Here is a 26216-nt window from a genome sequence, read left to right as displayed (position 1 = left end):
TAACAAACACCTCTTCATTGGCAAAACTCACTGGTGCTGGGAAATTGTATTTGACATGTCTCAGAAAGGCCTGGATCATCTGCCATTGTAATAGCATTTTTTACAAATGTCAGACTGAAGTGGCTGATGTGTGAAGATGTGTGATGTGAAGAACACCTCTCTCGGTGAAGGACGCTTAGGCAGCTCATTTTGTCATTTCTTCTGGGTCTAGAATAAAACGATGCTGTTAACCCAATGTACCACAACTGCGTGTGAGGACAAAGGCTGCCTTTCTGAGTCGGGATGAAGTTTGTTTTCCAGGGGAAGGTTGCCAGTGAAAGGCTTAAGGCAGAGCCCCATCAGGACCTTAGAAACGCAGTCCTCAGAGAACCTTTCTGCCATTCTTGCTTCATGGAACTGCTAAAAATATTGAATGGAAAATGCAAGTATTAAGGAAATGAGGTAGATTTGGGCCCTGTGAGCTGGATGGCTTCCAGTTTCATCAGCTTCCCGGAATCCTTGCTGCTAAAATGAAGAGCTCCTTGTAAATCTTGGAAACCTGTCTGTGTTTTTCCTCTCACATGGCCACACTGGTTCATGTGCTGGGATGCATGGGAGAGCTGTCAGCATACAGCAGCCAGTACAGAGCTTACGGCTGCTGCAGTCTGTGAAGGCAGTGAAACCAAGGCCCAGCTCGATGGGCCTGGCGTAGCAGGAGGGACCTGCTCTAGAGTTGCATGGCCAGGCCTTGCTGTGGGGCCAGCCCACAGACCTGCTCCATAAGGCCTTCTGTGTGGGGCCTTATGGAGGCTTGGCCAGCAAAGAGCATTGGGAAGTCTGTTTGGTCATAGGAGAGAGTCAAGCAGCAGAGAGGCCTTGCGCCTGCAGCACCTCCTGCCTTCTCAGTGCTGCGATGAGGGCACTGCATCGTGCAGCCAGCAGGGAATGCAGGCCCTGCCATTGCCAGGTTCTTGCCTCTGCTCCTCAGGCTCTGCACGAGGGACTGAGAGGGAATGGCCTTAGGCTGTGCCAGGGGAAGTTCAGATTGGATATTAGGAGACATTTCTTCCCAGGAGGAGTGGTGGTGCAGTGGCACAGCTGCGCAGGGAGTGGTGGGGTCGCTGTCCCTGGAGGTGTTCCAGAACTGCGGACACGTGGCACTGGGGATGTGGGCAGTGGGCATAGTGGGGGTGGGCTGGGGTTGGACTTGGAGATCCTGGCGGTCTTTTCCAACTGTAGTGATTCTGTGACTCTACAACTGTAGCTTCATTTAGTCTGTGTACATAGCTGCATTTCTTCTGGCTCAGGTGTAACGAAGGTGTGTTTTGAGATGTTTCCTAAGCACTTCAGGACATGGCGGATGTTTTGGGGAGTGGGAGGAGGCCTGGAAGGGGGATCTCCAAGCAGGTTCACCAAAATTCTCCTTCTGGTCACATGGTTAGGTGTACCCTCCCTAAAAAGTCAGGCCTGCCCAGGGCTGAAAAGGCATTTGCTGCATTTAACACCAAGCCAAGAATAAACCGTGCATTTCAACCACATCACTGCAGATTCCTGGAAACAAGGCCTGCCCTTATGCTTGGAGGGCTTCCCTGCTTTGCCAGTAACCACAGGGAAGAGCAGCAACAGCTTTGACTGTAAACTGCTGTTGAAGACATACTGTCCTGGACAAGCACGTACAATACTGCTCATTGTGCTCACCTAATCCTTTGCCCACACGGCTTAACGGTTATGCTTAATTCTGAGAAGGAGAAAAATAAGTATCTTCTGCTGAGCAATCCCACCCAGAGCAAATAGTGCAGTGTAAGACAAGCATGGGCACTGTCCTCGACCTCCAAATTTCACTGGCCACCAGATAGCCAATGACCTTCTGGGAAGGCCAGCATCCTGACAGAGGGGTTTTCACTGGCTTCTGTTGCTCTGTTGTGTTAAAGTTGGAGAGAGGGGATGTGTGATCGTATGATTAAGATCTTGAACTGATATTCAGGAAGTCGGTGTCTGGTCTTGGCTCTGGCAAATATGGGCAACTCTGTGACCTCTATCCCTTGCTTACCCAGCCATTCAAAAGAAGCTAATAATAATTTTTCGTATCTCTTTAGGGCAGGATGTGGTGAAAAGGTGAGAGAGCTTGTCTCAAACTCTGCAGAGGCTTCTGGTGGTAGTGTGGGCTGTAGAATGCTAATGCAAAGCATCAGTCAACAACTTGATTTTCACTTTGAGAGGATAGAAAATGATCAAGCTGGTTCAGATTTCAGCTCTCCCACAGATCTTCACATTGGTATGGAATGCCACCTGTGTTCCACTCTCCTCATTGCTCTTCCTTTCCAGGAAAATAGATGTCTAATCAGAGGTCAAAATTGATTAGATTTCCAGCATGGATTTCATAAAAAGGAGCCCTGAGACCCTCAAACAATTAGATTTTTTTGTTTCGATCTGGGCACCCAAGTGAGTTTGAAATGGGCTTTGTCTAGGCCCATAAGCCTGTCATCCATGTCAGTAAAATATTGATGGTAACACTTCCCTGTCTTAGAGCTTCTGTGAAGGCTGTGCAGAACTCTTGGTCAAGGTTAGCCTCAGCTGAGGTAGTTACTGTGAGTGAGCTGTGAGCTGGAAATTCATTCTGTATTGGAGATGTTTAAATGCATCTTGTGCAGGAAGCAGCATAAACTTTTATTTTAGTATGCTCAACTACCAGGATGTTTTTGGACACTCATTGATGCAGATTTTCTCCTAACTGTGAAGAAAAAAAAAAGTGACCTATTTGCACTCCCATCATAGTTGCTTTTCTCCATCTGTGATGGTGCCTAGAGCCTGTCTGACAGCTGAGAAGCAGAGGTGCCAAGAGCTAGTATGTATTTTTAGTACGCATTGCCTCCTAAGTCTGCAGATGACCTGCACTTTCTGGTCTTGTTCCTGACGATACTTACGACTGCAGGCTATTCCCTAAGGCATTCTTCCCGATAAGCTTCCTGAAGACTTTGTCATTTTGGCAGCCTTATTTTTGATGAGGTGCTTCCTGGCAGTTACAGGTGATGTATTGGAAAATGTACCTTTCTGCAGCTTGCTCACTGATGGCATTTGGCTCCAGGACTTTCATGGCAGAGAACAGGTATGAAACAAGGAAGCCCCTGCCCCAACGAGCACTACAGAGGGAAATAGTTGATTGCATTAGCTGCTGGAAGGGATGCTGCTGGGAAGATTTTAAAGACTTCAAGAATTTGTGGGTGGGGTTTATCAGTCAAGTTTGCCTCCATGCAGGGAAGTTCGGGAGCTACACCATCAGGAGCTGAGAGGATGTGCTCCCCCAGCACGGTGCTTTGCCAAATCACAGCGTGTCACCTGTATGGCGTTTTGCTGCATCACGGCATCATTACCCAATTTGACAGCTCTGGCAACCTCTGTTCCTCTGAGCTTCAGATGTGAGTGAGCAGGTCAGGCCTGTGGTGTGTTTGGAAAGCCATGTGGGCAAACTTGTGTGGCATCTGCCCATGTTAAATGCAATTTGGCAGAAAAGTGTTCATTCGCTCCCTCCCTTTTGTAAGAGATGAATCAAAAGAAGACCCCTCCTGCGTGACTTTTGTTTATTTTACTTCTATTTTATTCTTAATGACGATGAGGTTTGTCCAGTTTACAGGTTAAGCTTCTGGGGCCTTGGACGCTGCCTCCAGTTGTGCTGGGGCTGCTCCAAGCACGTAGCAACTTGTCTCGTTGCAGGGACTTGAAGCTGGACAATGTGCTGCTGGACCATGAGGGACACTGCAAGCTGGCAGACTTCGGAATGTGCAAGGAGGGCATTCACGATGGCATTACCACAGCTACCTTCTGCGGTACACCAGACTATATTGCTCCAGAGGTAGGAGGAATCTTTTATTTGGCCATGAAACGTCAGTTTCGAGCAGCCAGTCTGCTCTCTGGTGTCTTTAGTTAGATCTTATTTGGCTGCTGGGTGCAAGGTTTCCTACTAGATGCACGCTTCTGTTACTGGTCCCTGGTGCAAACAAAACATGAGGCACCAAGGTAACCATATCTTTTTCTTATGCAAAGGTGAGGTAAATAGTGGAGCTACAACTGCAAAAACACTTGAGGAAGAGGCACATACAGATCTTGGCCCAGCTTGATTTGAAAGGACATCCCATTCTCCCTCATTTCTCACTTCCTTTTTCTAACTTATCCCCTTCCCTGTTGTTCACCAACCTCACTACAAAATTAATAAACAGTTCTTTAAGGGACATCTGCCCTCCAGATGCTGACAGATGTTTTGACAGGGTTTCAGATCCTCCTTTCAAAACAAATGAATTTTTGTTTGTGGTTGGTGTTTGTGCATTTCTCACACACTCATGCTCCTTCCCCACTCCAGCTGAAAGTGCTGCTGTTGGAGCTGTGCAAGCATCTCATTCCCAGGGGCAAGGAAAGGGCGGTATAGCTCATGCACATGGCTGCTCTGCCACCTCTGAGGCTCAGATAGTTTAGCTGAAATGTCTTTTTTCCTCCTGATAAACTCTAGCATCATTTCTAAGGTATTGTTGACCCAGTGAGCAGCCAGGCTAGTTCAGTCATTTAATAGAGCCGATGTACCTTAATGCGGATCAGGGGGTTCCCAGTTGCAAGTTCATGTGGACATGCATAACAGAGAGAACCGTTAGGGCACAGCAAGAACTTCTGCAATGTTTCCAAATGTCTTTTCCTCTCTGGCTCAGTTTAGGAACCTGTAGGGGTGACATGTCATTCTCATCCCCTTTCCAGATTCTACAAGAGATGCTGTATGGCCCCGATGTTGACTGGTGGGCCATGGGCGTGCTGCTGTACGAGATGCTGTGTGGCCACGCGCCCTTCGAGGCGGAGAATGAAGACGACCTCTTTGAGGCCATTCTGAACGATGAAGTTGTCTATCCATCATGGCTCCAGCAGGACGCAGTGGCAATCCTCAAAGCAGTGAGTTCCCTTTGCTGTCTTCATTCTGTCCTGGCTTTCTTCAGACTAAACCTAGCCAAAAGAAACAGATCTGGAGGATGGGCACTCAGAAATCGCGGTTTCCCTGACCCTGGCCCTTTTTTATCTTGGGCTGAAAGATAAACTAAAAAAGAATATCCTGCCACACTTCAGTATGCTTTCATAGTTATGTCCTTTATACAGTCCAGCAGCCAACTTGGCAAGCAAAGTGTGTACTTATCTGCTTTTCTGGGCATTCTCTTGCTGGCTTAATGATTTACAACGTATGGTTATCTTCCAGAACAGAAGTAGCAGGTATATACAGTATTACCAGCAGTGACTGTATGATAGGACAAGGAGTAGCAGTTTTAAACTAAAAAAAGTAGGTTTAGATGAGATATGAGAAAGAAATTCTTCACTGTGAGGGTGGTGAGACCCTGGCACAGCGTGCCCAACAAAGCTGTGCCTGCCCCATCTCTCAAAGTGCTCAGGGCCAGGTTGGATGGGGGCATTGAGCAGCCTGGTCTGGTGAAAAGTGTCCATGTCCATGTGAGAGACTAGAACTAGATGGTCCTGAAGGTCAATTCCAGCCCAAGCCATTCACTGATTTTGTGATTTCCATGTGACTCAAGCGTCAGTGAAGTGAAGACTTCCTGATAATCCATTGTTCTGACTGTTGGTACTATCAGCTTTCCCCTGGGGACCACTGCCTACCTGTGTACATAAGGTTCTGATTTTTGTGTTCGGGGGAAAAAAGGGAGGGTCTGTACAGCAAACTGTTTGAGGAGAGCAGTTGCAGACTATACTTAGTTATTGTTACATGAATTTTCCCAGGACCTCTCTTATCCTGTGTCTCACATATTTGCCTCTGATGTGAGAAGGAAGCTTTTTTAGATGTCAGACTCTGCATGTACAAACAGTGCCTAGTGTACTGGAGATCCCTGACTTTGTCATGAATCAATGACAAAGGCATTAACCTAGGAGTCAGGAGCCCTAACTTGGCTATTCTGCTACTGACTTGTTCTTGCCCATGATCACATCTCTTCATTGGACTCGATGATCTCTGGAGGTCCCTTCCAACCCCTACAATTCTGTGATTCTGTGATTCTGTGATTCATATTTCTAAGCACACTTTGTGTAAGAGAAGGATCAGAGTATGTCCTTTCCTTGCAAAGCACTGCGAACGCAGCTGTATTCAAGGCTTGGTACTACTAAATGGTAATAGAAGGTCAAAGAAATAATTGGATAAGATGGCATTTTATAGTAACGTGTGGAGTGCTGACTCAAAGAAATGGAGAAATTAAATATTTAAAGAACCATTTAAAGGAGAGTTTGATTTTGTCAGGGCTTTAATCTGGTAGCCAGCATCTTTAAGGGGAATTGCTTATTGTAGTCTTCTGATGTTAATATTATTTTTGTAGATACAGCATTGTCATTACTATGTGAGCACCTTCTAATCACTGTTGTGTTGTTTATCTCAAAAGAAAGTGAATGAGAGCCGTCTGATTTACAGCTGTGGCAGTGCTTTCTAACCCATGATATTAAAAGTAAGGAAAATCAGAGCACTAAACTGCTGCGGTGGCAGAAATGATAATAAGCAATTACAAGGCATGGGAGGTCTATGGAAGAGCAGGGAATTAAACCCAGGGTCTCTTATGTTGCAGGTTAAGGCCTTAATAGCCTCAATAATTGGATTATCTCCTCACTGAAAATTCTGGCCTATAACCTTGAGCAGAACAAGTGAAAATTCACTTAGCTCTTGAGTGGTACAAAGCTCTGCAACTAAAATCAAATTCCCCTGCCAGGAAGATGCGATTAGGTGTAGGTACTAAGAGGTTCTCTACAAATGTGTGCATGTAGGTTTAGAAAGCACTTGATCAGCCTGCTTTCTTGAAGAGCTTCATTATAAACAAGGATAATAGGTTTTAGGACCTGTTTCATGGATGCTGTTATTTTGTTTTGCTTTCATTTACCATAATTGTGTGTCACCAATTTCCCCTCATCAGAAACCACCTGATTTCTGAAGATTGCATGCTGTTCATCTTTGCAGTTTCCTGATAATGACCAAGATATGTTCTTAGGCCCTCATTTAGAGCAGTGGGTGTTACTGGTGTGTTTTTGAGCACCAGTACCTAGGAAAACAAAAACAGCCTCAGTGTCCTGAGACCATGCTTAGAATTCAAATCAGAAAGATTTGGGCTCTAAAAGAAGTTTTCTTTATCTGTTTATCTGTAATGGTTTGGGGTTTTTTTTGTCCTTGATGCTGTTGTTGAAGTGCTGGAAGCAGGGTAGAGCTAAACGTGTACATGAGCAGGATTTGGATGGAATCAGTACTCCCAGAGCAGGGAACTGGGAAATCCCAAACCCCATATGTGTACAGTACCTTGCATGACTGGAGTGAGTCACTGGGAAATTTAGGGAGTAACGGATTCAAATCAGGCAGAGTGAGCATGAACTGAGATCTTCTGCTTCTTGGTCAAGCAAGTCCAATTGGGCATGGATTTGTTTGTGGGCAGGAAGGATCTGCAGAAAAGGAAAATTACTGCTGAATGGATTTAGACCACTTTATCACAGTCTGAATAGAAGTTTTGCTTTGATTACGATCCTTTCTTGCCCTCTCCCTCAAAAATTCTATTTTTCCATATCTCTACCCATAGCAACAATGCATGCCAGAGGAGCACTGGCCCTACTGCTACGCAATCTGTGCCTGTAAAAGAAACTCTTTCACATACTCTGCTATCAGTGAAGTAATCACCAGTGTTTGATGACGAAGAGGCTGTGAAAGAGAAACTTTGTGAGCAGGCAGGGAGCAGAGACTGCTGGACCGTGTCTTTTACGGTGGAAGTGCAGCTGGGATTTGCTTTCTTACAGCACGTTGACGTTTTGAATTTGTGAATTGTTACTAGCAAGAAGTGCTGGAGCAAAGAAAGTGGCTTTCCAGGCAGCTGGAGGCTTGGGGATTAAGCTGAGTGAATTGCAAAATGAAATACAACCCTCTTGTTTCCCATAAGCAGGGTGATATTTTGGCTGCGTGTTTCACTTGCTTCACGTATGACTTTTACAAATGCAGTGCAGTCACGCTGTGTTTATAACAGGCAGGCTTGTTTGGGCGGGGGAAGGAAGGGACCTTCCAGTGAGAACTGGAGCCCAAAAGTGGGTAATGGGAAGTAAATTCACAGGGAAAGCTGCAGGGATTTTCTTTGGTGTCAGATGAGGAGAGGAGGACAAAGTCTATTGAGTTACTCCGCAGACAAATCCTCTGAGATAGCAGTGATTGGCCAAAAGGTTTGGAAATTTGGATGAGGATTTGCAACTTGATGTTTTTGCTCTCCGATCCAAGTGACAGCACGGGTTAGAAAGCAGTATCTCCCTGGGGAAGTGTTAACAGTGCTCTGCCTTTTGCACCCTGAGTTTCTGAACCTGTCGTAGCTGGGTTCAGTGAAGTTGAGGTTGTCTCTTAGCATTTGTGTACCAACCTCCAGTCATAATGTCAGCTCTGAAGTGCTTCTGGTCTAGCTGAAATGTTGCTTCAAAAAGTGAGGCTCGGGCACATGGCTGGGGGACTTGTTCTTGGGGACCCAAGTCAGACTGATGCTTGTTTGCCCTCCAGCTGGTGCTTTGGAGAAAGCACCACCAGAGCTAAGCAAAAAGAGTGATTCCCCTGAGTGATTTTCTTGTGAAAAATAAACATCAGGCAAGAGAAGAGGAAGATGCAGAGGCTGTGGTTTTGGTAGTCTGGCTCAGGTAGCACTGATGCAGGAGGATTAGCACGATGAGTGTTACTGTAAGGATTGGGAGAGATGGAAGGATTAGTGACTTCAGTTGAGGAAGCAAACCTGATCCATGTCTCGGGGAAGACACGACACCAGCAATACAGTGAAAAGGATGCAAAAGCAAAACTTGAAGTTCATCTGTTTTTCTAGAGAATAATAGCCTGGAAGTGATGCTGAGTCAAAAGGGAAGTGCTCTGGTTTAGTGCAGTCTCTGCTGCTTTGGGCCATTGAGTTCAGTTCCCCCCTCTGGCTCTTGTGGCATTCTGTGAACTCTGACACTACTGAGGTGTGAACACCCACCCCACGCTCCCTTAGGCTTTGCTCTAGCTTCAAATTCCCTTTCTGTTGCTAAGTTAACATCAAGGGGCTGTACCATCTGTGAATTAGTGCTTCAAGCTCAGATGTGGAGATAATGATGCTCTGTGGGTCAGCTGAAGCCAGGTCCAGCTCTGAGCCGACCTGTTATGGATACATTTTTGGCTTTTGGAGCACAAGGGACTTGGGATTTTGTGCCTGGATTTCATCAGCAGCCAGGAGCGAGATTGTGTGGGAGCAGCAGGAGGGGAAGTGGTTGAATGTTAGGAAACATTTCTTCTCAGTAAGAGTGGTGGTGCAGTGGCACGGCTGCCCAGGGAATGGTGGGGTCACCGTCCCTGGAGGTGTTCCAGAACCATGGAGATGTGGCACTGAGGGATGTGAGCAGTGGGCATGGTGGGGTTGGGCTGGGTCAGACTTGGAGGATGTCTTTTCCAACCCTGGTGATTCTGTGATTCTATGATTGTGCCACACTTTAAATTCAACCCTATGGCCTCCAGACGGCCTTGAAGCCTGATCTAAAAGGAAAAGCCTCTTGTCCCATTTCTGTGAGCCCATGACAGACCAAAGGCAAGAAACTCAACGATTTCTGTGAGTTCCGTAGCTCTTTTAGCTTGTGCAGCTAGTACTTAGAGCAGTATTCAATGCCACGAGCTCATTGGCAGTGTAACTCAGCCCTCTCTCCTAGGAGGCAGCACACACAGCTTTTTCTGGAGAGCAAAAAAGTCGCTCAGGAACGCTGTAGTGCAGATGGCACCAAGTCACTTAATTTTCAGTGGGAAAGAAGTATTGGGGCCCTTTCTCAACCACTCGGCCAACGTTCAGCTTGCGAGTTAAAAAAGCCGCTCAAAACTTCCTGTAGGAGTTTGTTATTCCTTTGGTGCCCAGAGAAGTGAATACAAGGCTGCCTTCGGTCCCACTGTCACTTAATGTCAGAGCAGGCAGGGCCACAGGAGAATTTCCCACAATGTAGTGCTGGTGGCAGGTGTGCAATCGTTTGTGTGTGGCTCCAGAGGCAAGTTCTCTCCAGCTGGGGAGGGTGAAGCATGCATATTGCTGGAAATGGGGCCAAATTCTGCCTTAAAACAAGAGGTTGACTTAGGGAGCATGGGTAGTCAATTGTAGAAGTGCTTTGTGATGGTTGGGGTTTTTTTTATATTCATATATAGAAAGATGTTAAATAACAGTAGAAAAAGTGTGGGTACATTGCAGTTTTATTCTTCCCTAAACCTGCAAGTAGCGCAGGGCAAGGAAAAACTAAATGTTCTGTGTTCACTTTCCCTTCTTCCAATGAAAATGAGCAGTGTTTGTTTCAGTACAGTTGTAAGTGGTGACTCTGAATGAGATATAAATGTTATTTACTATTATTTTTGTGTGTGTAAGAGTTAAATCCATGAGTCCGTGGAGAGTGCAGATTGAGGATAATAATCTCCCGCTGTTGTGAAGTAATTCTTAGGAGCTTCAGTTAACCCACATGCCCAGAGCACAGGGCAGGTCAGTCTGGCTGGATGCAGGATAACTGCTCCAGCAGAGCCCTTGGAGAGCTGGGCTGTGCTACAAGAGCTTACTGTAACAGGCTGAGAGGAAAGACTGGGGAGAAGCAAAACTGTAGAACTTCTTTACAGTGAGGGTGACGGAGCACTGGAACAGGCTGCCCAGGGAGGTGGTGGAGTCTCCTTCTCTGGAGATGTTCAAGACCTGCCTGGATGCCTACCTGTGCGACCTGCTGTAGGGAACCTGCTTTGGCAGGGGGGTTGGACTCGATGATCTCTGGAGGTCCCTTCCAACCCCTACAATTCTGTGATTCTGTGATTCTGTGAAAACAAATACCCCCAGGGCACTCCACACAAGCACGGCAGCAGAAAGCAAAGTGAGGACTGAACCGAGGTACAGGAGGAGTGAACTGCATGGTGAGGGGATAACATTATGAGCACCCGAAGTCTTGGTGAGCGTCCCTTTTGTGTGTGCTTTAGCTTGTTTTCAGGAAGGTTTTCTGGTTGGTGAGCACTTGCTGAACCAGACTGGCCCCAAGCCTGTAAGTAACTTGAAAATGTCATTAATGTGGAGAGAAGGGAGAGGCCAGGGTTCTTGCAGCAGGAAGTCTTAGAGGCAGATTTTAACATAATCTAAGCAAACAGCCTGCAGTGACAGAAGAGTGGAAAGAAAGAGCTGGTTTTTAGACATCTGAGTGAAGAGATGTGCATGCTCCAAGCTGCCTGCTCTCCACAGCTGCTCCCTGAACATCAATACAGAGGATGAGGTCTTCTGAACTGTTCTTAGGAGATGGTCCTTCTCTTCATTCGCTGTGCTTGCTTGCAGTCCAGCACACTTGGATGCTGGGAAGTCAGAACTAGTAGGAACTGTCATCAGCTCAGACACCACGGTAGATGCCTGAATCCTCCCTGCATGTTGCATGACTCAGAGCACCTTTACTGTAGCTGGCCTGGCACATCCAAGCACCATACATATGTGCTTCCCACTGCCTTTCTGCCTCACCTTTTCCCTCAGCCCTGGGCAGTCAGTTTGGCTCCTCTTTGCACTTGCATCCTGCAGATCTGAGCTGGGCTCTTTCAAACAGACAGAAAAATGCACATAATCTGTTCCACATGCAGTGCTGGAATAGTCAGAATGAACCTGGTTTTGAATGAACCAGATGCTGGGAGTGTTTTTTAAACAAAGATTAAAAGGAAAAGGAACAACACAGTGGTGGACCCACTGAAATCAAAGAGGGAGTGAGATGGGCTCGCTGCTTTATCCTCAGAGCCAAGGAGACAGCTAACAGAGGCAGATATTAAAAATGCCTTCAAATATTCCAATAAATTATTCTCCTTGGCATCCCTTCAGAGCTGGCCGGCTCCATAAATCCCTTTCACAGTTTGATTAAGCTTTGGCTGTCACACTCGGGCAGATATTTGAATCTCTCTGAAACTCTATGCCGGATCTGTGTAAACATTTTTTCTTTGTTTTGTTTTCTAAAATGCTTTCATCTTGCATTTCCTGGTTGGCTCTGGAGCCTCTGCAGGAAAAGCAGGACCCTGGAGCCGGTTGTTTCCCAAGCAAGAAGGAATTCTGCAGCTTTAAACGGCCTCTTGTCTGAACCATTTATGCAATAAACATGCGGTGTGGTTAAGTGACAGAGCCGAGTCTTACTTCTTTTGCCTGAGCTGGCATCTCCATTACTATAATGTCCTGTCCCTTTGCCATGTAATTCTTAAAAAGCAATCAGCATTCCCCAGTGATCTTAATCTCTTCTGTTGATTGATCACACTCCTTTCCGATGTGTTCCTCTTCCCTGCAGTAATAGCCTCATGCTTCTGAATAATTCACTGTGAAGGAGAGCTAATGCCATCCTCGCATAGCCTGCCAATGCCAAATTCATCTTGAAGTTGTCATCAGATCTTTTACCTTTCCTTTCTCAATAGGCTGAAATTGGCTTCTTATTTAAGCCCACAGCATGCAGGCTCTGATTTGCTCCACAACAAAAGCTCCTAACCCTGCCTATTGTTGTGGCAATTATGATTCATCCTTCTCTTTCCTGCCAGAGATTTAGAAAGAAAAAAAAATAAGTGAAGCGGCATTCATTGTGCCAACTTTCCACTTTTCTTTTTTTCTGCTTGCTCTCGGTGCATAGGAAGAGGCAATTTCTGTGGCCAAGCCTAAAAGTTGCGGCCTGGGCTGACTGCTCAGCTCTGCCACAGATAAACACAGTGATTATAGACCCTCAAGAGTGTTTTGGTGGAGTTCATTATAAGGTAATCTTGGGGAAGGGACGAGAGCTCCCTTGAGAACCCGGCTGCCACCTGGACATGGGAATAACCACTCCTTCCTTGCGGCTGGAGCCATCTCTGCCCATGGAGAGCCAGTGCATCCAGCTGGGGGGTCTCAGCGCTCCCCTTGGGGCCGTAAATCTCCAATTGTCCCAGTTGTTCAGGGCTGTAGGTCTTTCTGTCCACTCGTCCTCCCAGCGTTGACCTTTCTGACCCACTGTGTCTTTTCAGGAACTTTGAAATTAGAAGAATTGAAATATAACCACCATGAAAGTGCTCCTTTGAAGTATTTTCCTGTGATTTTTTTTTTTTTCTTCCTAATTGGCCTTTACAGGTTTGTCTAGGGCACTTCAGTCCCCTTTGTACTTGACCCTATGTAAATAGGCCACCCAGGGTTGTGTAATAAATTCCCGGCTCCTCTTGACAAGACTATCAGAAAAGGATTAATTGTTTTCCCGTGGAACCCTAGGGAGATCTTAGAGCTGGTTAAAAGGAGAGTGGGATCGTGCCCCTGTCCGTTAATGAGCGCGCTGCTCATTCCCTCTGCACGTTTGTGTTACCCTGATTGATGTATTGATTTAGTCATTGACCTGCGTATCCCCATGGTGTATCCATAATCCAACTGGGGCACTTTAACAACAGCAGCTTGATATCGAAGCTCCAAGCAGCCCATACCCATGGGGGGTGACCCATGTGGGAGCTGGGCTATGGGAGCTGGGCTGTGCCCATTCGTTCTCAAAACACAGGTTGATAGAGTGACATCTTGACTCAAACCTATGTTAAATAATCCGATGACTAAAGTTAATTTCTCTGTATTATTTATTAGATGAGTACCAAAGTCAGGAGTGTCTAAAATCACTAGCTATCATCAGAGCCCAGTATAAAGCTCCTGCGTCTAATGTTTATGGCCTTTTCATTCTGCATTAGTGTGGATGAGTTAAATAGGGTGGGAGGAGGCAGGGAGGCAGATTTCAACACAGCAACAAAGTGTGTAACTATTCAAGCATGATTATTTTTGGCCCTAGTCTCACTTAATGATAGTGAGCAAAGTTGAACCTCCAGGAAATGTGGAGCCAGGTGCGTCCGTCCCATATGTGAGGTGCTCTGTCTGCCTTAGTTCATTTAGGAGCAAGGCTGACAATTGATTTTTACCTCCCTTCCCATTCCTTTTTTATCTGGAGAGGGAAATAACTGAGACTTCTCATTCTGTCTTTATCTCTTCCTTCACTTCCCCTTTAAAATGCTCTCAAGGCCGTCTTGTGCTGCAGCCTGGCACTGTGCGCACCAGACCTGTTTAGCACTGAAGGATTTCACCTGCTCACAGTTCTGTCACCAGGACCCCGGGATGGGGTCATGGTGCCACATGCACATGTATCCCAGCTTGCAGTGGATTGCAGTGGTGCAAGTCATGGCTTTTAGCAATCGATCCTGCTGTGTGCGGGGTGGGAAGCTGAAATGTTGCATGGCCATTAGTGGCTGCTGTCAGAGCAAATCCTCGGTGTAAAATTGAGGCAGCACTCGAGAGTGGTCAGTGGGACCAGACTGTGGTATGACAGCAATGGAGGGCGGTAGGAGCCTTGCCCAAGAGAGCAAAATGCAAAGCTGGCTCAAAAGAGCAGCATTTCATTTAAGAATAAAAGAAGAAATAAAAAAGTCTCCCTGCTATACTAAAGCCTCTTGACTTCCAGTCGTTAAAAATAATACAGACTTTGACAACTGGAGCCATAGAGCCATCTTTCTTCTCTTTGTTAGAGGTGGATGAGGGGTAGTGAAACCTCAGACTGCAGGCCTGTTTGCCTTACATAATGGACAACCAAACTGTTTTCAGCAACTGCAGCCTTCCGTCAGGAGATTCATGGAGAGAAGCCTTAATTAGAGTAATTGGTCTATTTATGTAACGATTCCCTTTTGTCTGAGATCAAATGGATCTTTGAGAAATCTTATTTCCTTTCGAGTTAATTTCTGCCCTGTTAGTTCAGCATATGAGTCCTAATGAACACAAGCATGTTCAGTATCTCGCAATCTCCCCGCTGTCCCTCATTACTAGAGGGAAGACTGTGGGGCCTTAACCTTCTCTGCTGCTGGTCTGCACTTGGATAGCAACAGGAGGAGCACCAGCAGGCAGGAAGAGTTAATGCCATGAACTGGCATTTCTCTCTTGCTTCTAACAGCTCGGGATTGATGATTGCATATGCACAATCCTGAAGAAATCAACTAAAAATCTACTTTTACACAGGTGGATAGTGATAGGATGAGGAGGGGTGGTTTTGAACCAAAAGAGGGGAGTTTTAGGTTAGATATTGGGGAAATTTTTCAGTCTGAGGGCAGTGAGGCACTGGCACTGCTGCCCAGAGCTGTGGGTGCCCCATCCCTGGAGGAGCCCAAGGCCACAGATGAGGCCCTGGGCTGCTGCCTGATGTAGTAGTTGGCAACCCTGCCTGCATCAGGGGATTGGAACTAGATGATTTTCATGATCCCTTCCAACCCAAGCCTTTCTGTGGTTCTGCAATTCTGTAGTTCTGTAAAGAAGATTTTGAGGCAAATGGAAGTAGTTGTGGTGAGGAGGTGGGACTGAAGATCTGCTCTCATACCCATGGCAGGCTGCCCTGGGCTCAGCAAAGCAAAGCAGGAGTTCCTCTGGTTTTGTCCTGCCAGTCTGCAAGATGGGGAATATTGTGGGCTTGCATTTAACAGATGTGTTGCTTGGGGGCAGTGCTTTCTCTTTCAAGGTGAATGCACTCTGCCAAGTGCAACAGAGTGCTGGGGGGAGCTGGCACATCCAAGATGTTCTTTAACACAAGAAATAACAATGGACTCCTCTTCCAGATGGCTGACAGTGTGAAAGGAATGATTGTATTCCTGGAGCGTTTCTTCCGTGGAGGAGTCTGGGTTTGTTGCTGCTTTCCTAGAACATGAAGGAACTTCATGGAATCTATTTGCCGTAATATTACTCACAGCATGAATTATCCTGATGCAAATAGCACACAAAGGAATTACCCAGAAACCTATCAGAATGTCACTATTGAGAGGGGGAACCTGTAAACTAGGAAATGAGCACCTACAAACATCTGCCTTGTACAGACATCCCCTCACAGACCATTGCACTCATTTACACACGCTGCTGCCTCTTGAGACGGGAGCTGCAGCACAGCACGTGGGCAGTGCTGGAGAAGCACAGTACAGCCCTGTCCTGCAGCTGGGGGACTGCAACCCTTCCCAGCATGGTCCCAGCAATGTGGGGCCCTGTGCCCCGCCGCACTCCCTCACCTGCCGTGGGCTGAGCTCCCAGGGCTGACGCAGATTTTTCCCACTGCTTGGCGCTGCTGCTTCTGCATTTTTTCCTTGTAACTTCACACACAGGGGCTGATCTCCACCTCTTCACTTCTTGTCGTGACTTGCTGCATTTTCTTTCAGTAAATGTTTTTCAAATGGCTTCATGAAGTCATGTTTTTGGCTCTTTCCTGCTGCTGGATTTGGCTGCGCTGTTACTGAGGGGTTGGCTGAGGTCAGTGAGAGCCCTGCTCCAGTCTGCCCTTAGGGACCCAGCCCAGGGGTGCTCTTTGCACTCCCCGTGGCTGGATGTGATCATAGCCAAGGCCTGGTGGCCAAGTTCAAGTTGGTTGACCTACTATTGATTTTGCTGGGAGGCCTTCTGATTTTCGGTGATGACGTGTTTCTTTTTGCTAAGGAACGTTGCTAGTTTGCTTTGTTGGTGTTGCTGTTGGACTTTTCTGTGTTTCTTCATTGGACTTAGCGTACCAGAGGTTGACATTCATTATGGATTTTGGGTAATCATGCAAAATTAGAGATAATAAACACTGGGAGATTACATTTTGCCATGGAAAACTTTCTGCAGAACATCTTTCACCACCTGCAAAAACACTGGAGAATTGTACTTGGAAGGAAACTTAGGACTACCCAACCTGAGCCTAGCTGTAAAGCAGGAGTCTGACCCTGGCCTTCCTGTGGATGCCAGGAGCAGCCAACACTCTGTAAGGCTTTTTCCAGCCCCAGAGCCTGACTGTTTCTGAATGCAGTAAAGGTGATCTGCACTTCCAAAAAGCTTTCCCCTGCACAGCCTGCCCTTGTGTAGAGGGCAGCATCTGTGCTCTGAGCACCCAGCACTACCTGTCATTCTGCTGATTGCTTCAAAGGTGCTGCTTATATGGTCAGAGCTGTGGGTACAGGCTCCAGGTACTTATTTCAGAGATGAAAGCTGAGCTTGTCATTAAGCTCCTCAGAAACCCCTAGTTCTTTGTTTGCTGTGCTTTAAATGCCATCAGATACCAGAACCATTTTGAGACAGGCTTTCAGATACTGCCCTATTGCAGCAGAGAAATGTCAGTGCTGCCTCAGGTACAGAGAGAGAAGAGTTTGTGGACTTTAAGCCTTGGGAGGTCATTATATTCTTCTTTCTTTCTGACCTCCCGCATAATGCAAAGTGCATCATCCAGTTTTTTGTCAGTGCAGTAATTTCTGGTGAATTCAGGTAGGCTTTGAGTGTGTTAGCTGTATGTTCTTGTGGAAACTGACTTCAGTAATGCCATCTATTAATTTGTATCTCTTATACAAGACAGCAGGTGCAAAAGCAGTGTTCTTTCTTTGGAATCATGGTTTGCACATCTGATTTTCAGCTTGATTGTCTGGTAAGGACTGGAGTCGCTTCCCGGATAAGACAGCCCAACCTTCACCAGGCTGCTGAGGCAGGCCTGCTGCTTCCAAAATTCACCAGGACGTTTCATGCAAGGGAAGAGCAGCAATGGCTGTTATCTGTTCTTTTGTCACAGCAGCTGGATGTGGACATATAAGCACATTCACAGGCTGAGTGATCTGACAGGGAGCTGTGGCTGCCTGGAGACAGCAGTGTGTTTCACGTCCTGACTTGTGGAGGCAACATTCGCAGTGCCAGTTCCCATGCACAGATGCAGTCAAGAGGTCTCAGCACAGTGTACAGTACATTTATCAGGGTTGGAGGTTAACAGTAAGAGGTCATCCTTTGAAATCATATCCCACCCTTTTGTTGAAGCAGATTGTTAGAGGTTGACTCCCATGAAAGAGAAGCCTCTTCGTGCTGCATTATAGAGTGCATGATATACGTACACTCCATTAGCTCACTTCAGAGGGTTGCATTATTTCAGAGAGAAGCTATTGGGAGTTTAAAAAACCTTGCCAAAATCTTTTGGGTGCTGGTGGGTCACTCTAGCACCTTGCTTTTACAGATGAAGAGAGGCAGCAGCACTGAGCATGTGCCTGGTGGCTAGGGATTGTGCTGCTTGATTGTGTATCCCATCCATCAGCTTACTGCTTTTGTGGTGAGGATTAATTCAGAGTTTCTGCAGCTCAGCATCACTCTCAGCAGCCAGTGAGGAGAACGTGTTCCAGCAGTGGGTGAGTTTGAAGTGTTCACTCACCTCCTGCCTTCTCTGTGCAGCAGACATGAGCAGATGGAGCCTAGAGTTGCTTGGTGTCAGCTGAGGTTTCTCAATACACGGGTTGAGCACACAAACTAGAGCTATCTGGTCAGCTCTAAACAGTCTTTGTTTTGACTCTTGTTTTTGTTTTTTTTCAGAGCCCAAAACAGCCCACCTCAAGGAATGGCACTTGGCTAATCCTTATCCTAACAAAAGGGGTGTTTTAAGCAGTAAGGAATGCATTTACATTGGCTCTCTGCTTGTTGCATCCGATGCCTTTGCTTGGTGCAATTTTGGCATCATTTTGAACAAAGCAAGCAAATAGGAATGTAAACACACTTTCATATCCCAGGGCCCTGAACTGGTCTGGGAATGAGCAGTCTGGTTTAGGTTTTGGTCTCCTACAGTTGCGCACGAATGGGAACCTGAGAAAAATATGTTAACTTCTCAGAGATGAAGTCTTACATGATTTTTCCTTACACATGTTTAGTAAAAGCTTCCTGGCATAATGGTGCCAGTGGTAGGTTGGGAGCCAATGGATATGGGCCTTATTCCCAGCTCTCTGTCTCCTCTTTGCCTCTTCTTTTGGACTCTTTCAGTCATTACCACTCCCAGCACCAGCAAGCTCTGATCTTGTTTGAGCTTTCTAGATGTTCCAGCAATGCAAATCAGAGCTAGTGAGGTGCAGATATCCATCTGTGGGGACAAAGATCTGGGCAGGGAATTTCTAGAGAAATATGGGCTTACCAGGAGATTTCTGGCATGTTTTGCAAACCAGAGAAGTTTAGTTAAAGACTTGAAAAGGCTTGTTTGAACCAAGTCTCTTGAGAGATTTTGGTTGGACCTATTTCTGGTTTGGAAACCAAGATATTGTCTGGAGATCAGAATTACACAGAAATTTTGGGCCAGAGTCCCGTGGGAAGCAAATTGTGTTTGGTTTCTGTTGGTAGGAAGGGACAAAAATGTGTTGAAAGGGTCAGGGAAAAATGGAAGTTGTACTGTTCCTTTGGCTTGGCCTTGAAAAAGCCGCATGAGTGAAGAATCCAAGGACAGCATGTGGACACCCCAGCTGGGGAGAGCCATGCTGGTTTGCTCCTGTCTTGGTGATGGCTCTTACAACCTAGATGCTCTCAGTGCTTGTATTGATTTGTTTGGGGTTTGGGGTGGGATGGTGGAAAACAACTCTGCCATAGGAAATGCAGCGGCAGTACCTGTCCTGAGAGGTGTCAGGATGGGGAGAGGTCACATTGGAGCTGGCCACCTTATCAGATTCTGGGGTCCTGTGAGGTCTCTGAGCTGCAGATATCCCCTCATCTTTGGCTCTGAAGGCCCCCCACACAGAGCCCTGGGGAGTACTCTGGCAGTCTTCTTTCTTCTCTCTGTCATCTCTGTAGGCATGAAATGACCAGACTTCTTATCCTCTCGACCTAGCAGAGTTTGTCCCTGCTGAAAAGCTCCTGCAGTCAGAAACAAGTTGGCTTCTTGCTGCATCTCCCCTTCTTTTCATTTCCTCACAGCCCAGATGCAGCAGACTTGGTCATTCCCGAAACAGTGACCGATTGTCTGGTTTGGCTGGTTCAGCTATTTGCTAAACATAATGCTCTTTCATCTTCGAGGAAATCGTCTGGACACCTCCACCAGAGTGGGGCTTGCTTTATGTTGCTGTTTCAATAGGCAAATAAAAGCAGCTATTTTCCCAGCTTAAACATAACCTGGTTTCTCCTACGAATTAGAAATACTTGAGGGGAAGGAAAAGATTGTGTGTTACTGAGTTTTTAAGAACTATAATCCTAAGTTAACAAGCACACTAGCTCTTTTCCTGCCTTGGGAAAGGATTCTTCTCCTCCCCCAGTATTTCCCTTCCCCTTAAGAAATATCTAAAGCACTCACACTTCATCATTCTTGTTGGGACCTAACGAGGGCAGCCATCAATGCCCTCTCACACTGTGTGCACGGTCCATGGCTTTCCTTTTGCTCCTTGGGCAAATCAGGGCGCTTTGGCTGAAGTTTCAGATTTCTTTTTGCTAGTAGTAAAGTGTATTACAAAAGGAAGCCCTCTTTTGGAGTTTCACCATTGAGAGGAGGAGACAGTCACCTGTAAGTATTCATCTGCTCAAAGTTTTGGGAACTCTGAAAGCCAATGCCTCTCTGTTTTTTTTTCTGTTTCCTAAGATGACAGGAAGGAAAGCGTAGGCTTCTGGCTGCACTTCAGCGGGCTGAGGCTTAGGAAAAAGACACAGCTCAGGACAGGCTCTCATCCAAAGCCTGGCTGGTGGGTGAACAGCATTGAGTGAGAGCTTGTATTCCTCAGAAATTAATACAGAAATAAATAACACCCCAGACACTGTGTAACATCTACAACGTTACAAGTGATGCACTTCAACTTTCTTTTCTTGTTGTGGTTACCAAGGTTTTGACTGAAATAATAAGAGACCAGGGAGAAATACACCCAGATTTCTTCCTCTAGAGAATGAGTCAAGTTCCTTGCATGCAGTTCCAGTACAATGAAATCGAGAAGTCTGGCCAGCAACTGGGTTCAACAGGAAAGCTGAGGACAAGCTTTTGTGCCACCGCTAATAGGTCTTTCTCCCTTGGCCCTGCCGGGCAGGAGGAAACAAACAGCCCTTTTTGTTTTGCAGTTCATGACGAAGAACCCCAGCATGCGGCTGGGCAGCACAGCATTGGGTGGTGAGAGCGCGATCCTGCGGCACCCCTACTTCAAAGAGCTGGACTGGGAGCTGCTGAACCAGCGCCAGATGGAGCCACCGTTCAGACCCCGAATTGTATGTGGGAAGGAGGGGTGGGGGAAAGAAAGGGGCCTGTTTTTGTTTTGTCTCTGCTGGGGTTTTTAAGCAGGTTCATTGGTGTGACATCCAAAAGGCGGAGGAGGAAATGCAGCCTTGACTTGAAAGCTCTGGTCTGGGAAGCAGGAGGTGAGGTCTCTGGTCTTGGCTTGGCTGCTGGTTGGACAAATGACGTTGTCCAGATTGCTTTTCCTCTCCATGCTGGATTTTCAAGGTCAGCTCAGTGCCAAAAGAGGCAGGTTTGTGCTGCAGGTCAGGCATCTAGCTATCCTTTGCCTTGCCCACATGTAAAACAGGGTAAATAATCCTCATTCTACCTGCTCCACTACCAGTGCTGCCCATTTTGCCAGTGGTGCCACATGTCCAAAATGATGCTCTGTAATGTTCTCGTCTTCCCTATGGAGAGACTTTCCAGGGTACTCTCTATGGCTTCACTACCTTTGAAGTTTTTGGCTAGGCTGGCTGTATCTCATGCTGGGTCACACTGCTAACTCTTAACGGCAGTGGGCAGCTTGGTCCTGTTCCACAGAGCTCAGTGCATGCAGGATAGGGCATCCTGGGGAACCGCAGCGGTACAGGATCAGCCACTTGATTGGTTTTTAATGTTAATCAAAGACTAAGGGATCCTCCTTAGTGCATCCACGATCTGGGCCAAATCTGGAAACATTAGGCTTAGGAGTTGATAAAACATCTTGTTCTGGATTCAAGGAAAACATATGTCTTGTGAAAATGTGTCACGAACCCAATTTGTGTGTGTACACTGTAAACAGTCCCACTTTGGTGAAGCTAGAAGTCCAACACCTGGAGTCAAGCCATCTTCCTGCTACCTCATAATTCATTATCGTGTAAGTTTAATGACTGCATGTAGAGGAGTGTACCCCCCAGCAAGCCCAGCTGAGACACTGCAGATGAGGAAGAACTGTGTGGAGTCAGCTAATTGGGAACACTGCTGATGGACCATTTTGAATGCCTTGATCTAACACTGGAGGAAAGGGACTGATTTATGTGCCCTGTCCTTTTGCATCAAGGCAGGCAACCCTTGAGCAGCAGTATCAGTTAAATCAGCGAGAGGTTTGCCTGTCAAAAGCCTGCAAAGACTCTAAAAGGCTTTACGCTGTAAGAGGCTCTAAGGGGCACTCAGCTGCTCCCAGTACAGACCCAGAAAAATCTCTGTAAGCTTTGTTGAGGTAACGGTTCATTGCACTAAGGACTGGACTAAAGATGCAAAGCATCAAGCTGATGATGCATACTTGTGACATCTCTTCCCTTTGTCTTTTCCATTTGACAGAAATCCAAAGATGACGTGAGCAACTTTGATCCCGATTTTATAAAAGAGGAGCCCATTCTGACTCCCATTGAAGAAGGAATTCTTCCAATGATAAACCAGGATGAATTTAGAAACTTTTCATTCACAAGCCCAGAACTGCAGCAATAGCTACGATTCTGAGAAAGGGCTGCTTAGAGGACTGGGGGGGATGAAATGAAAACCAGGTTTACCAGAAATTTCATTCTCAAAGAGTAACAGTGCACTGACTTTACATGATACAGAAGCACCACCGTCAACGTTACCTTAATGTGAAATCGAAACCTTCCTGTGTTTGTGGGATTTATTCAGCTCTTGGATCAAATATTGACAGGGTGGAACAAATGTGATATTGTAAATAGCTGCTGCAGACGGAGAATTGGATGCTGAGCTATTTGGCTCAGCCTGAATGTCATCGCTTGCAGCGAATTCGAGGAGTTGACATGAGCACGAAACAAGTGTCTTGCAGCTCTGAGCCAAACAGATTTGTAAGAATTCTGATTGTTTGCAAGGCTGTTTTGTGGAGTCCAGCACTGTCCAGCGTTTGAGAGCCATGATCCAGCATCCCATGGCCTGATTGAACCAGATATTCCTGCTGACTTTACCTGTTTCTGAAGTATTTATTTCTTTCCAAAGGACAAATGACTCTCTTTGCCGCTGTTTGGGTTTGCAAGTGAAATATTTCATTGTGCTAACTGGCAGAAGGAAAAAAACCAAGTGCCCTGTGCCCACACAGATTCTTCCAAATCAAAGGGAAGTCATGTGCTCGTTGTTTTACCGTTTGTGCGATATGAAAAGTTTCAGTGTTGCATTCTGTGAAATGCCTTTTTACATCATGCATCTTCAATGCTCCATTCTTTGCCTCCCAGCTGTTTTCAACTATAATGTAACCAGTAAAACCTTACTGTTTATTTAGGCCCGTTCTATTTAATTATGCTATACAGAGCCCCTTTTGTGGGTTTAGTGCCTCATTAAAATGTTGATCCGAAGTGGTATTGCTAATTTGTAGCATTATTGTGATGGGAGCTGTGAAGCTGAGAAATCCCTCAAAGTTGCTGACCAGTAAGTAAAGTAAAAGAATGACTTTCTCCCAAGAGAATGACAAGCCTTATCTGAGAAAAGGGTGACTTGGTCTGGCTTAGATTTAAGGGCTTGTTACTCACAGGGGTGCTTCTTTGCAATTGCATCCTCAAGCCTCTGCCAGGCAGATGGAGGCAGGTTTTTAGTGCTGTTTGTGAAAACCAGACAGAAGTCAGACTGAGATATTTCTGTGATTTCCCTGCTCCTCTGAGAGTTGAATGATTTTCCTATAGCTCTGTGGTACAACTTTGCATTCTGTGCTAGGCTTGAAGCTGTTATGTCAGTATTATAACCTCTTTTTGGGCTGATGAATTACAGGAGAAGAAGGTTTTCAAACTTATTGTTGAGAGGGTGTTTACTTTTCCTTACTTTTACCTTTTACTTCTACCCCTAAACCCTCCACTGAACTGTATGGCAGGTGCAGCATAGGTTTTGTTACCTTTGGACTTCTTTTGCCTTTGTGTTTGTGTATTGTACCACACCTCCCTCCTTATTTCCTGTATTTTCCCTATAATCTGAACATGGCTTCATCCTCTGGTCTCCTTGCTTCCGTGGACATATTCTGGCTGTATTGCATCCCGCCAGGCTCTCAGGCCTTTGCTGATCTGTAGGTAGCTGGCTTCATCAAAGCGGGGCAAGAGAGGAGGAAGGACAGATGGGTGTGAAAGAAAGAAGAGTGGATATCCAGAAAACTAATCCAAGAGCCAGATGTGCAAGCTAGCTTGAGTTGCCTTCTTATATAGGAAGAAGTGGTACAGGAATGAATGCATTTGTGTGAAGGGGTCACTGTGGCATCTCACTGGCATGTGTGTTAAGCGTAGTGTTTGGTGCAAATGTGACCCTAAGTGGCCCCAGCATTACTAACTGCAGCATTGCTGGCTTCCCAGGGGCAGTTGCAGCAAATGTGACCACTGAGACTGGGAGCACCAAAACTTTTGATGCAGCCTTTTATGAATTTTGTGACAATTTTTTGATTCACTCTCTGCTGAGGATTATGAATGAGCCATCTTCCCCTGGAGATCAGTGCAGGAGAACAGTAAGGGACAGGTGGTCTTGCCAACATGTTGGTGACATCCCAGCTTTTCGTTGGTTGTGCTTTCCTTGGGGCTCAGGAAACCTCCTGGACTGATTCCTCTTGGAGGAGCTGATGTTGTCTTCAGCATCAAAACATTTGATCCTGTCTCGACAACCACAGAGTCCAGGCAGCTCTGCTTATACTACTGATGGCACAAAGCATGTGGAAGATACACCTTTGGAGAACTGTGCTGGAATAACACATCCCACCCCAACCAATCCATCCTGAAAGCTTGGGGAATGGAAACTAGGACGCTTCTGTAGGTGTGCCGTTGTGATTTGTGTGAAGTGTAAATTCACACGAGCTTGAGGCTTGTAGGTCACTGGAAGATGTAAAATGGCATCTGAGGCCATCCTACAGAGCAGGAAGAGCTCCCGCCCTGGCCAGCCAATGCCTGCTCTGGCCTAGAGGTTTTTGACTTGATGGGGCAGGGATGAAATATCAAAGGGAAGTTCTTCCCCAGCTTCACTTCTCATTGATTTCCAGTGCCGTCAGGGTCACTCCACCCTACCCGTAACCTCACTGGACAGCATGTTGGGACTAGAAGTCTCATGTTCTGCTATAATGCCTTTGATTTTCACAATTTCACCTGGATCTTGCTTCACTATTCGGGGTAGCTTTTCCCTTCCATTGCCTGCCTGTTTACGTGATGACTTCAGCCGCTCGAGTCAGCAGATCTTGAGTCAGCCACATTTGGCCGAGATCCGTGAGCTCTGCTGTACTTTTACGAGTAGCTGCCATTTCAACCGCGCTCCCTCCAACCTCCGTCAGCAGCACAGATGAAGATCAGCTCATGTAAAAGTATCTGTGCGATAGAGCTGCTTTTGGAAAAGCTGAATTAATGTTTACACTGCTGTTGAATATGTAAAAAAATGTTGATTTTTAAAACAAAGCAGGAAGGGGGAAAAAAGAGCTTTTCCATGAGCTAGCCTGCCAGCCCTTCTGGCTTCATTGCTTGCCTGAGTGAATGCAAGATGGTTTTAGCCTATTAATTTGGTTCTGGCTTCAGGAGTGTAAGCTGACAGACACAGGTTGCAAGGTTTAAAGCATAAAATGCTTGTATTTGCTCCAGTGTGAAAACTGGCAATGGAGCAAATTGTAATTAGTTCCCATTGCACTGCTTTTAGTGCTTGCATGAAAAGGGAAGGTCCCTTTGATGTCTCAAAATTTGTCTTCTGCGCAATCCTTTCATTTTCAAAGAGGTTGATGAAATTTAGCTATAAAAGTCAATGGCCTACATCTCATTCGAGGCCTTTGAAAGTTGAGGGTAAGAAGCAGATGGTATAGAATGAATAGATTAAAATCATCTTGCATGTACTCATACTGGCTGTGCTGCCAAAGCCATCATTTTTAATACCACTACTTGATAGGCAGTGGGAAAAAAATCTCACTGTACTCCAAGTGCCTAAGGGATTTTAATGTAAAAAAATTCAATTCTAAGTGCTGGATAAAGATGTTTTGTGTACATTCTCAAAGGTTGGCACAGCTTCCTTTCTCTTTGTGAAGTCCTAAATGAGAGTTAATGGCCTTAAGTTGCACCAGGAGAGGTTCAGGTTGGATATTAGGAAATATTTCTTCTCAGAAAGAGGGCTAATGCAGTGGCACAGCTGCAGAGGGAGTGGTGGAATCACCGTCCCTGGAGGTGTTCAGGATCTGTGGTGATGTGGCACTGAGGGACGTGGTTAGTGGGCATGGTGGGGGTGGGTTGATGGCTCTTAGAGGTCTTTTCCAACCTCAGTGATTCTGTGAAATGGTTTGCCAATGGTATTTTTGCTTGAAGCTG

The 26216-nt window shown here is 46.2% G+C and overlaps 1 protein-coding gene across 1 annotated transcript in view; it reads left to right on the top strand.

Annotated features, from left to right (window-relative positions):
• Positions 1-25782, top strand: part of PRKCH (protein kinase C eta) — a 110285-nt gene extending 84503 nt beyond the window's left edge. The window contains exons 11-14 of the mRNA XM_048949096.1: positions 3691-3829; positions 4720-4908; positions 20811-20954; positions 22264-25782. Coding sequence (XP_048805053.1) covers positions 3691-3829; positions 4720-4908; positions 20811-20954; positions 22264-22410 — 619 coding nt within the window. The 3' untranslated portion in view covers positions 22411-25782. The remainder of the gene's footprint in view (positions 1-3690; positions 3830-4719; positions 4909-20810; positions 20955-22263) is intronic.
• The last annotated feature ends 434 nt before the right edge of the window (positions 25783-26216 follow it).

This window comes from Lagopus muta, chromosome 6 (assembly GCF_023343835.1).
Source record: "Lagopus muta isolate bLagMut1 chromosome 6, bLagMut1 primary, whole genome shotgun sequence".
Taxonomy (NCBI): Eukaryota; Metazoa; Chordata; class Aves; order Galliformes; family Phasianidae; genus Lagopus; species Lagopus muta.
Note: the sequence above shows the minus strand (reverse complement) of the source record. Positions and strands in the feature narration are given on the sequence as shown.